This window comes from Emys orbicularis, chromosome 8 (assembly GCF_028017835.1).
Source record: "Emys orbicularis isolate rEmyOrb1 chromosome 8, rEmyOrb1.hap1, whole genome shotgun sequence".
In the NCBI taxonomy this organism is placed as follows: Eukaryota; Metazoa; Chordata; order Testudines; family Emydidae; genus Emys; species Emys orbicularis.
Genome location: NC_088690.1, coordinates 17606868 through 17619848, shown reverse-complemented (window position 1 = coordinate 17619848; position 12981 = coordinate 17606868). Strand labels below are relative to the sequence as shown.

General features: G+C 45.3%; 1 protein-coding gene across 6 annotated transcripts in view; it reads left to right on the top strand.

Moving 5' to 3' along the window:
- The window catches only part of DOCK7 (dedicator of cytokinesis 7), a 151299-nt gene that overhangs the window by 35504 nt on the left and 102814 nt on the right, over nucleotides 1-12981 (top strand). For all 6 annotated transcript variants that reach the window (XM_065409526.1, XM_065409527.1, XM_065409528.1 and 3 more), the window contains exons 3-6: nucleotides 8648-8823; nucleotides 9078-9146; nucleotides 12205-12334; nucleotides 12445-12657. In XM_065409526.1, the coding sequence (XP_065265598.1) occupies nucleotides 8648-8823; nucleotides 9078-9146; nucleotides 12205-12334; nucleotides 12445-12657 (588 nt within the window). The remainder of the gene's footprint in view (nucleotides 1-8647; nucleotides 8824-9077; nucleotides 9147-12204; nucleotides 12335-12444; nucleotides 12658-12981) is intronic.

The following is a 12981-nucleotide window of genomic DNA, read 5'->3' as shown; positions in this document are numbered from 1 at the left end:
AGCTCTGCCCTTCTGTACAGCTATATACAGTCCATGGAAGAATTCCTAATTATCCAAATAGCATACTACATACAGCTATGCCACGTGTAGCCACTTGCACAAGTGTTAAACAGAGCTAGTATGTCTTCATGTACATACCTCCTAATCTGGTATGATGAAATTAAGACACTTATATGTCAAGAGTAAAGGTTAGTGTAGTGATAAAGCATCACACTTCTTATTAGGGTGATGTTTGTAGAGAGACACTTAAAATCAATTCTCTGTGGTTCACATTTTCAAAATCCACCTGCAAGCTGTATAATTGCAGTGTGTTTTCTAAAAAGTAAGGTTAGAGAGGGAAATAGAAGGTTAATGATCTTAAGGGGGAAGGTTAATGGTATTAAGGGGGAAAGTTAAGGTTGTTTGGATGACTGTCATGGTGAATTTCTGTATTTCTAAAATACTCTGTGTTTTGTTTATATTCTGGAGCCTTAATTGGAATTTCCAGACTTTCTAAAGTTTCTGGGCCTCAACCTCAGCTCGTGTGAACTGGCATAGCTCAATTCACTTCAGTAGAGCTACACCAATTTACATTTGCTGAAGATTTAGCCATGTGTATTTTGAGAAAATTAGTGGTCTTTAAGGGTTTTTTGGCTGCAGTAAGAGAGATTCTTTTAACACTAACTCTAGCTTAACAAAGTCTTTTACCTGCAACGGAGTAAATTCAGTTCTGTTTCTTCTTGTTAAAAGAGAGGATTAAGAAGTGAAGTCTCTAGGTGGGGATAGGAAAACTTTGAGAAACTAAATTCCAAGGTGCAAATTAAATGTCCGTTCCATTGTCTCAGATCAATGGGTGGAATTTTACATGTAAGTTTTCTCCAGTGAAAGATGGGGCCTGAATGAAAAGTGTGTGTCTGGCCTGAATGACAAGAGGAAGTAGCAGTGAAAAATTCTTTAATACTGATTGGTTTTTTATATCTCATCTCATTTTAGGATATTCAGTCTAGTCAAAGAGCTTTCTCACATGTGCCAAAAAATTCTTGAGACACCGTCAGTTACTTTTTAAACTATTTCTGGAAAACTTATTTTTAATATTTCATTTTCATCGTAGGGGTGTGTGTAAAATACAGTACCGTAAATTCTCAGACTAGGAGGTTTATACATACATAGGCATATGTGTATCCAGTTTACACAGTTTGTATTCTGTCCTTCTCCATCTGACAAAATCGCATTTTTGCACCATTCTGGGAAAAATCTTTTATAGTCAAATCTTATGCCGCCTCCATGGCGGTGCCCAGGTCATTATCATGTGGAATTGCTGCTTAAAAATCTGTGTAAGCCCATTCCTTAGAGACTGCCTACATAGTTTTTGTACCAATTTAACAATCTCTGTTTAGAAACCGATATTTTAAAAGAAGAACAATATGCTACTGTGGACACAGGTACAGCGGTATTCAGGTGCTTACACCAGTATTGCTTATTCATGTAAATTTACATAATAAGACCTTGTCTACACACAAGTCATATCACTTTAATTAAAGTGGTGCAACCTTCCTTGGGTGGACATAGTTATATTTGTATAAAGGTGCTTATACTGGTATAGCTTATTCCTGTACAGGAAGGGGAATAAGCTGCACTGATATAAGGCACGTTTATACTGGTAGAACTGCACCCACACTAGGGCTTGTACAGGTATATCTATGTTGGTATCAGTAGTGTAGTTGAGTTTACCCACTTCTCATCTGGGGAATATGGAATTTAGTTTAGGAATTTACCGACTTTTCATCTGGGGAATGTGGAGTTCAGCTAAGATTAATTTACCCATTTCTTTTTTTTACCACTACATCACTGATTGCTATAAAATTGTCCCTGAACCAACATAATTAAATCAATACAAAAGTTGTGTGTAGCCCATGCCTTAGAACAGACATGGGCAAACTACGGCCCGCAGGCCACATCCGGTCCGTGGGACTGTCCTGCCCAGGGCCTGAGCCCCTGGCCAGGGAGCCTAGTCCCCGGCCCCTCCCCCGCTGTCCCTCCACCCCCACAGCCATGCCGCTGCGTGGGCCGAGCTCTGGTCTGCCGCTCCTGGACAGCGTGGGATGTGTACAGCTGGCTCTGGCCGGGTGTCATAGCTGCGAGCTCCTGCTGCTGGTAAGGGGGTGGGGAGCGGGGTGGTTGGGTAAGGGAGTGGGAGGTCCTGGGGGGCAGTCAGGGAGGAGGGGGCGGTTGGATGGGGTGGAGGTTCTGGGGGGGGCAGTCAGGGAATGGGGAACAGGGAGGGTTGGGACTAGGAGTCCCGGGGGGGGGGGGGGCCTGTCAGGGGGCGGGGATGTGGATAGGGTCGGGAGGGCAGTCAGGGGACAGGGAGCGGGGGGATTGGATAAGGGGGTGGGATCCCGGGGGGCAGTTAGAGGCAGGGGGTCCCAGGCGGGGGTGGTCAGGGGACGAGGAGCAGAGGGCAGTTGGATAGGGGGTGGGAGTCCCGGGGGGGCTGTCGGGGGCCGGGGGGGTGGATAGGAGTCGGGGCAGTCAGGGGACAGGGAGCAGGGGGGTTGGATAGGGGGCGGGGGTCCCGGGATGGGGCGGTCAGGGGACAAGGAGCGGGGGGGGTTGATGGGTTGGGGGTTGTGAGGGGGGCAGTCAGGGGGCAGGAAGTGGGAGGGGGCGGATAGGAGGTGGGGGCCAGGCTGTTTGGGGAGGCACTGCCGTCCCTACCCGGCCCTCCATACAGTTGCGCAACCCCGATGTGGCCCTCGGGCCAAAAAGTTTGCCCACCCCTGCCTTAGAAGCATGCTTGTATGCTGACTATGGGTAAGTCGCAGAGGGTATAACATTTTTTATTAAAGCTAATGTTGTATAATAATGTAAAATTGTATAATACACAGGTTAAGAAAAGTGTCTGTACATCTGCCAATAGTGCTTAGATTATCCACAAATACAAAGTTTGTTTTTAAAGTCATAAGATACATATAGTGCATAATCAGCAATAACCCAAATTTAGGTGAATAAATTTAAGAATACAGTTTAGATATTGACAAAGAGTCCTGTGGCACCTTATAGACTAACTGACGTATTGGAGCATACGCTTTCGTGGGTGAATACCCACTTCGTCAGACGCATGCGTCTGACACGTCTGTTAGTCTATAAGGTGCCACAGGACTCTTTGTCGCTTTTTACCGATCCAGACTAACACGGCTACCCCTCTGAGTTTAGAGTGGGTGATGTACCCATGAGTGATGTACCCAAATACTTGCATCCAAGTATTTGGGTACATCACTCATGAAAAATTATACAGAGAGTTGGTTGTGGAAAGCAAATATATCAATGAGTGAAGATTGTCCTTCAGTATTTGAGATTTTAGGGTAGGTTGTACATTTAGAAAAATACAATCCATGAGGAAAGTATTTCAGTTACTTTCCTGTCTGCGCTTCTAATCGGCACTCCAGCTTATCCCTCCTGGTACTGCCGATGTCCGGTGATGCGTTCTATGTAGATGTCCCTCGACCACCTGATGGCGTCCAACACCATGAGTTGCCGCATCAGCCGAGCATAGCGTTGACCAATCCCGCATTCTCTCAACACTCACTCGTTACTGGGGTCCCATGAGCCCAAGTCTCCAACGAACAGCCTGTGTGTCTAAACCCGGTAATGCTTAGCTCTCAAGGTTTCGGCCAGAGGGGTGTATTTCTCCACCTTTCGAGATCAGGCATCGTGGAAGGCTGGGGTCCTGTTTTCGAAGGGCACTGTATCTACACTACAATATAAGCCCAGGTTTAGTGGGACTCAAGTCAGCAGAGCCTGAGTTTGAGAATCCAGGGCTTGAGTATCTACATTGATTGTCAACTCTAGGTTAGGAATTTTTTTAACCCAGGCCTCCAGCAGTATGCTGGACCCGAGTCCAACCAACTGCATCCCAGACTTCTGAGCGCCCTCCAAAAATGTGGCCATTCTGTCCCTTTCTTCATGGTGCAGTGCAGGAAAACTTCCACCCTACATGTTACAGGAAGTTTGAACAGTCTCCCAGCACATCCTGCCATGCTGTCATTTTGGTCTGTGTGCTCCCAGCAACCGGAGCCAGCAATATGCAGGAGTCAACATTTGAAGAACTTCTCTTGCTTGAGCTTTCACTTCTGTGGAAATGAGCAGAGCTTCCATGAGGTGCTGGTGGATAATCTGGTGGTGTTTCCTGACCCACTGAAGGCATGTGGCAGAGCAGGTGGAGGAGGAGGAGGACACAGACATGGCAGACTCGAATTGGCTGATGCTCCTCATGACACTTGGTATATCTGCTGATGCCCCCTACGTAAACCAGTGCTTACGTAGACCATAAGCATGGACTGGGGGACAACATCCTCTTGCAGACCTGCTATGACCAGCAGTGGATCCAGAGCTTTTGCATGAAGAAAACTACACTTCTGGAGCTCTGTGAGCAGCTTTCCCCAACCCTCCAGCATAAAGACGTGTATGAGGGCAGCCATGCTGCCCCAGAAACGAGTTGGAGCTGGATGCAACCGGGCAACAGAAGTTAGAGATGCTTTGTGCTGCCTCATTAGGGACTTGCATGGGCCAGTGGAAGAGGGGGGAATAGTAGCTTTTATGAATGTGCTTGTGGGGGATGGGTTGATTGCTTGAGAGGGGTTTCACTGCTTGGAGGGTTGATTGCCATGTAATATACTTATGAATCACCTGACCATTTATCAAATGGGGGGTAGAGGAAGGTTGATTCACAGTATGAATTGATGTAAGGAAGTGATTGATGTATGGATTGATGTGACTAATTGTACTGAGAAACCGTGTTTGTATACAAATTCCCAATTGTCCCTGATCATGTGTTCACCTTTATTATCTGAAATACACATTGTAAGAGGTGATACAGTGATAGCAATACACTTTATAAACAATTATTAGAAAAGTACAACATTAACCGCCTACCAGGCAGACCAGCTGCCATTTCCACACCAAAACACCAGTAACAACAGAATCTCAAAAAAAGTGCATGAACAAATACAAACAGTAAAACCATATATAAGGCAGAGCCACTACTATTTCATGTCCCTGGCCCCCCATTCTCCTTTCCATTCCTTCCATGTTCGCTGTCTGCTTGGCACCAGGGGAGGAGAGTGGAGGCATCCACAGGGGAGGGGGTCAGTATGGAAGACTGCATGGGACACAATTGCCCTGCCCAGCTGCTCATAAGGTCTGACTGCGTGGACCACCCAGGCATGGAGTTGTCCAAGGTTTTCCTGGACTGCATTCCAGGGTACCATGCAGGGGACTAAGTCTGTGGTGTAGGTGCAACAGGAGCCAGTGCTCTTTTGACCATTACTGATAGCAGCCGCTCCAACAGTTCTTTCTGCTGAGCTCTGGCATCCTCCCTTAGCTGCCATTCCTGTTCCAGGAACTGCGAAGGAAGTGCCCGCTCCCATGCCGAAATCCTGTCCTCAAGCTGCGCAGCCAGCCTTTCCTCTCTCCTCTCGCCCATGCCTTTCCTCTCGCTGTCAGTCCCTCTGTCTTTGGTACTGGGCCTGCTTGTTGGCCCTGTCCAGAACTTCAACCACAAGTTCATCATGGAAATGTTTCCTCTTGGACCGGTCCATAAAGGTGCATTGGCCCAGGCTTCTGCTGCAGTGTAGGGGAGCTGTGAAGGTGCTGCGGGCTGTAGAGGGCAAAAGGCCTTGGAATAGGACAAGACACACAGAGTTAGTGTCAGTGCAGAAAAAATCCTTGTGGAATTTCAAGGACGTGAAATGTTACTGTTGAAAACTGAACTTCAGTATACTGTGAGGGCTGCTTCAGACCACAGAAGCTCCCTGGACACAGCCGCGTTCATCACAGTGAAAGAAGTGCAGAGACAATGGTAAGTTAAAAATCACAGCTGCTTTTTATTTTCCTGAAAATTGCAAAACAGATTTGTAAATGGAACACATTTCCACAGTCCCTGGCTCCCCCAGTTCACTGTTTTCAGGCGGCACGTTATAGCTACGCCGCTGAGTGGTTGCAGAGTAGCGTCCTTACAGGCATGGCAATGTAAGGCTATTATTTTTAACAAACAGGAAAGATCTGTGCCTTTCCAGTAAAAATTCACTTTTCAAGGCGTTTTTTTACTGTTTGCATTTCCCAGTTGCCATTTTGAATTCCACATGGTGGAAGTGGGCGGGTAGGCTGGGGGGACACCAAGGCGCTGGCATTAATCCATCATCAGCAGATATATGTTGCTAGCCGGGGCTTGTAATAACTTTTGCATTGGTTCATAGAATGGAAATCCCTCCCATTTCTGTAATAATAAACATACCAGGCTCTGGGGCAGCTTCTGTTTCTGATGCCAGTTCCACAGTGGGCTGTTCCTCGGGGGTGGGTGGGGTGGAGGAGAGCGTCAGAAAGTGGCTCAGAGCACAGCCCCGGCATATGCTGCAGCTGCTCCTGTGGCAAAGCTTCCTCTGGGACTGGTGTCAGCAGCAGAGTCACTTCACCAGCTTCATTCGGCACCTGCTGCTGGCTCCCATCGGTTCCCATGCTGGATTCTGGGGCCAGCAGGTCACCATCCTTGCTAACCAGGTCATCATGCAGCACCATTGGCTCCGTGCTCAGCGCACTGCCCAGCACCTGGTCAAATGCCTCATAAAATGGGCATGATGTCTGTGACTTGTCCAAGGTGCAGTTTTGGTCCCTGGTTTTCTGGTACTTGGTCCTGAGCTGCTTAATTTGTTCCCTGTATTGGTTACCAGTCCAGTAAATTCCCAACACTGCCAGCTTCTTTCTTATTGGCTGGTATGCGTGGTCATTCCTGGTACTCTTATTGCTGTCCAGTTTTGCTGGCCTCGCAGCTGAGATTAACCACAATCTGGCTGTGCACCCGCAACCGTGAAGCAGGGTGCTTTGTGGAGGACTGCTTCTGGTCAGTCTCCATTGCAAATACAGAAGGTTCTCCAAAGGTGTGTTTGCAGCTCAGCGGTTAGGAAAAAAAAAAAAAAAAGGAAGAATTAAACATTGATTTGCTGAACTGCTGCACTACAGCAAGGGGGCTTGCTTCCATTTCCGTGAAGTCGCTTGGTGATTCTTAGGAGAGAGAGGACAGAGGAAGTTGGCCCATGGGATTGTGGGATACTTTTGGTGGACTCCCAGGACCTGAGTCTGGGGGAGGGTGTCTACATTGCAAAGCAATAGTGCTTGAGCCCTGGGTCCCAGTTTGACTTGAGCTCAAACCCTCTATCCTCATGTGGTTCTAGGACCCTGGGTCTGAGCATGAGTCCAAGATGGAAGAGGGGTTTAGGCTCAAGCCTGAGTCTGAGCCTGGGCTTACATTGCAGTGTAGACATACTCTGTGGGTGTTGACAGTGGGTCTAGCTTGTGTCCCCCCCAAAAAAAACCCTTAGCCAGGTGGGGTTTGCATATGCATTTAAAAAAACTAGTTGGTGTGCACTGCTGGAAGGCACTCAGATACTATGATGGTAAGTGTGGTATAAGAACCTATGCAGAACAGAATATAGTGCAGAATAGACCAACAGAGGCAGGTAGATTTCATTTTGGAGACTTTTCCGTTTGAGAATCTGTGAGGAGACTTGCATCTGAAGAAGTGAGGTTCTTACCCACGAAAGCTTATGCTCCCAATACTTCTGTTAGTCTTAAAGGTGCCACAGGACACTCTGTTGCTTTTGTGAGGAGTCATTCTTTTTAATACAGAGTACGTTCCCTATCCAGGTTATAACAATTTTCAGGTCAGGCACGTTTTTGGGCCTACACTATCTGGTCGTGTAGGGGTATGGAACCCTATTAATTTTGGGGATCACATGCTGTCAAGGGATTGCCATGTGTTGGAATCTGCCATTCATGTTGCTGTGGTTGGGGCAAGTCCTACAGACCTTACACAAGTAAAACTCCTTTGGGGAGCTGGGAAAAGACTACAGGATTTAGTGCATAGCAAACAAATCCAATTTACTCTTCAGAATAAGTCCCTGGGACTCTTTGAGGGGGAAGAGTAGATTATGTTTTGCATTCCCAAGAGAAGACATTTACATGGAGACAGTGTTAGCTTTTATGGGGGTATTCCCTTCACAGTTAATACAGTTGCTAAATCAGTATATGCATTCCCCAGGGTAAATGAGTTCTATGTGTCTCTTGAGACAAAGAGTGACCTTTGTTGGTTAGTCCAGATTTGTGGGTAATCAAAGAGAAAGTGACAGACCACCAGTAATAAAATGTGAGATTTACTTTTGAGTTAAACTAATGAATTTCCAGCTCTTACTGAAAATGTGGTAGAAGCAATGTCAGTGATACCATAATGATTAGCATAATATACATACCAGGAGGTGTGAAAATTAGCTTCATACTGTATGTTGGTTAAAGATTAACTGCAATCTGGCAATAGGCCAAGCTGCTGTTTTAGTTGGATCGTCAGTCTGGGGGAGGGATAGCTCAGTGGTTTGAGTATTGGCTGGCTAAACCCAGGGTTGTGAGTTCAATCCTTGAGGGGGCCACTTAGGGATCTGGGGCAAAATCAGTACTTGATCCTGCTAGTGAAGGCAGAGGGCTGGACTCAATGACCTTTCAGCGTCCCTTCCAGTTCTATGAAATAGATATATCTCCATATATTAAAAGTGCAGTGGAAAATAAGACTTGCTTTTGATTTTTCTCATTAAAAACTCTCCCGTGGCTTGGCTTCTCTTAGGTTCCACTTACGGAAGCTGTGGATCCAGTGGATTTGGAAGATTACCTTATTACACATCCGCTTACAATGGATTCCGGTCCTTTGAGGGACTTGCTTGAATTTCCTCCAGATGATATTGAAGTTGTGTACAGTCCTCGAGAATGTAGGACTCTTGTGTCAGCTGTACCTGAAGAGAGGTAAGGTGCAGAAAACTGCAGGCCTGACCTGCAAACACATGTATCTTTTCACATGGAAGTGGACCCCATTGAGTTCAAAGGAACTGCTTGGGGTATAAGTGTTTGTGAGGTGGGGGCCAAATTTTTCTTTTGTAATAACTTCCTCCATGTGCATGAAAAAGATTGTACTTTAATATAGTATGAAGTGAAAAGTCAGTGTGTCATTAGAAAAATCAAGTTTTTTTATTTGAAGAGATTGTCTTATTCTTTTACAGTGAAATGGACCCTCATGTGAGGGATTGTGTAAGAAGTTACACAGAAGATTGGGCAATTGTGAACAGAAAGTAAGTTACAATGTGATATTTATCATTTTGATTTAAGGTCCTGATCTTTCAAGGTGGATTCTGGTATGAGCAAACTGAATAATAACTGCAGACCTACATTTTCAGAAGTGACTAGGATTTTGGGTGCCTCTCCATATTTGGCTTCCTAAACCAAGTGACGTGGATGCTCAACATGTTCTGAAAATCAGGCCCTTCTAAGGTATCTGATGTTCCATGCCCAGAATCTGAAGCACCAGAAATCCCTTAGTCGCTTTTGAAAATTTAGGCCACTGTCATCAGTGATAACTTCCTTTAGGTATTGGACGGTAGGAAAAAATTAGGGAATATAAACATGTAGGTGAAATCTCTCTCTCTCTCTCTCTCTCTCTCTCTCTCTCTCTCTCGGCATCAGTTTCTTACAAAAAGAAAATAGGTTTAGTGTACACTTTTGGTGGGTGAGCATCTCTGTAGTAAAGGTGTCTAAAGTAATAATCGTGTTCTCAAAGAGGTTTTGCTGTTGTACATTACTTTAAAAATGCTCAGTAATATTTAAACTCTACCAACATTTACAGAATGCTTTGACTTAACTGTTGAGCGCCTGTGCATAAGTTGATTAATTTATGCAAATCAATAGGAAAATGTCTGGGTAGCGTTTTTTTTTAAACTCTGTGTTTTGAATGACTGAAGTTCTGGCGACTATAAACGACTCGCGGCCAAGGAGCAAGTGATCCATTTGATGCTACATCACCTGAAAATGAAACTACTATAGCTGCTGCTGTGTCCTTGTGGCAGCTGCTACAGTTCACTGAATTTAATATTGTCCCAAGCACCACTCTAGGGGATGCTGAAGACTTGCATTTCAGAGATAGCATAACCTAATAAAAACAAGGTCTGTAATTCTTAAAAAAAAAAAAAAAAAAAGGAGGGGGGCTCTATTAACTCACAGTGTTTGTAAGCAAATAGTCTAGTCTCCGCCATATACTAGGGCAGCATAACCCACATAGCCAGCAGACACTCATCACTACATTTAACAAAGGTTTTCACTGTTTCCAAATGCGCATGTCTAAATGATGCCCTCCCCTATGTGGGTGCACCAGAGAGGTAAAGAGTGCAAGGAGTACTACCCTGCATATTCAGCCACTCATACAGGGAGCAAGCAAGTCTGACTCCCAACAGTGGGTGTGTAGAATAGACATAGCCTCTGGAGGTTAGTAGCATAAAATTAGGTGTGTCTGTTTGGGGTGAGGATGAGGCTTGGCTCTCACTCCCACCCTGTGGACCAAGGTGGCTGCCCTGAGGAAAGCGCTCCCTGTACAGATTAGCATGGCGAGTGCCCAAGAGACATTGTGTCTTTCAAAGGCATAACGTCTCCAACCTCTGGCATGGAAGAGGTGGGCCTCCTCCCCCCTCCTCGGCACAACTCAGTCTTGCTAGAGGCATCACTGTGCTCTTTGAGACCAGCAGTAGCACAGACAAAATTACTCTCCCAGATTGTATACTAGCCACCAACATACTAGCCACCAACTGCTGGAGGTAACATCTCTCCTCCCCCCTCCATACTCCTCCCCCAAACCCCTGCAGAGGGTATGATCTATAGCCAGAGCAAAGTGGTGGGGGGGGGGCCTTGGAAGGTGGCCAGCTGCCCACATTAAGGGCCTGATCCTACAAGTGTGGAGCAGCTCCTGGAAGTGCTGAGTGCACCCAGTTCCCCTTAGCAGTTGAGGGTGCTCTGCACCTCCAGGAACTGATAGGAATCTTGCAGATTGACCCCTCAGTGTAGTCCCTACAGTGCAGACGAAACACTGGTGGGAGACAGTGGGTGTCTTGCCTGAATAAGGACTGCAGGGTTGTGTGTGAAGCAGAAGAGTCTGACTGCTTAATTGGGAAGGACTGAGTTTGTCGCTTGCTCTATGGGTTGTCAGGGTTGTGACTGCTGCACATGTCACAACCCTGACAACCCTGCTCTTCATGTACAGCAAGCAAGGGGCAGCTTGCTGTACATGAAGAGGGGCAGTAGCAGACTTGTTCGTAAGCAGTCCCTTCAGGTCCGTGGTTAGAGTGGCATTGACTAGCTTTGGTTGGAGCTAAATCCAGCCCTTCTTAGCTAGATTAGAAGGATGCTATAAAAAGGGGATTCTGACATGTCTCCCCTCTGATCCTGCAGAGCATAACTGGGGAGAAATCCCTTATTCCAATATCTTTGTTTGCAGTTCTCTGTGCCCAGCGCATTTAGTGGGCACTTCGTTCTCTTGAGTGAGTGCTCTAATTGTGCTGGAAATAGTAAACCCATTTTCTCTAATTGTCTGAGAAAACAATAGGTTTTCCTAATGCTGACCTTTGCAATAATTTGCTACCCTACCCTGGAGGCAGCTATCCTAGAAAGCATTGAATGAAGCTATGATTAAAACAAATTTTACTTTTATCAGCTAAGCAGTGATTGAAATGTAATACTTTTGAGTCTTTGCTTTGCGCATTCAGATAATCCGGATAAAACACTGTGTAGCTGACCGATAAATCGTAATAGTACCAGGGCCTGTTTTATTCAAATTTCATTGGAATTTGAGGTCACTTAGCATATTACTCAGCACTTCACAGGATCAGACCTGAATTTGGCCCATAGCTTTCAAGATATCCGTGTTTTCCCTAGCCTGGTTATCTGTGAACCCCAAAGGCTGTTTCATCCCCACACTCTTAGCCAGTTTAACCCACTCCACCTTTAGGTCCAGCTTTACAATCACCATATTTTCCACCCAGGTTACTTGGGCCTACATAGGATTTCCTTTCAAAGCTAGTCAGTACTGTTTTGTATGTTAATGGAATCATATTGGTGTGGAGTGACATGAATCATTCCCAGCCCAGTGCAGAGCAAGAAGTGACTGAGAACGGGAAATAAACCTGGATCTTCCACACAGCAGCACACATCATTACAAGCGTACTGTTAAGGATGACAACAAATATTTCTGGGAGTGATTTATAATTTAAACTGGTGCTGTGATAATACTGTATATGCTCGATTATGCTTATTCGGGGATGGGGTTGAGAAGGATAAAAATTACTTGAAATATTCTGTTTTGAATAGATATCACAAACTGGGAACCGGATTTAATCCCAACACATTAGATAAACAGAAAGAAAGGCAAAAAGGGCTCCCCAAACAGATCTTCGAGTCGGATGAGGCTCCAGATGGCAACAGTTACCAGGATGAACAAGTAATGTGCCTTAAAACCTTGCCACGTAAAAGCTACTTGATAGCCATGTTTTAAAAATACGACTCCTTCCCTATTGCATTATTAATTACATTTAATTTGTTAAATCTCAGGATGACCTTAAAAGGCGTTCAATGTCAATAGATGATACTCCACGGGGCAGCTGGGCATGCAGTATTTTTGATCTGAAGAACTCCCTTCCTGATGCTCTTCTTCCAAACCTACTTGACCGAACCCCAAATGAGGAAATCGACCATCAAAATGATGACCAGAGGAAGTCAAACAGACACAAGGAGCTTTTTGCATTGCATCCAGCACCAGATGAGGTATTTTGAGTGAACGTGGAGTGAACTAGTCTAGAAAGAAAACATAGGGAATAAGGGGAATGTGGGACAAAGTCAAATTACCATGGATTTAAAGTACTAAGGAAATAAGATCATCTCAGTTTAATTTCCATAAAACTGTATTCCAATTTGCCTGAAGTAGCGTATGTTTTGAGCACGTGAACTAGCCAAGGATATTACTTTCCAAAGACCCTTTTTCTTTATAGATCTCCAGTCCCCTATTATGTAGATACCCTAAATTAAATCCCTTAGCTCTTATTTATAGTCACAGTGAATGCAGTTAAATCTTGAGGATTAAATTGTTAC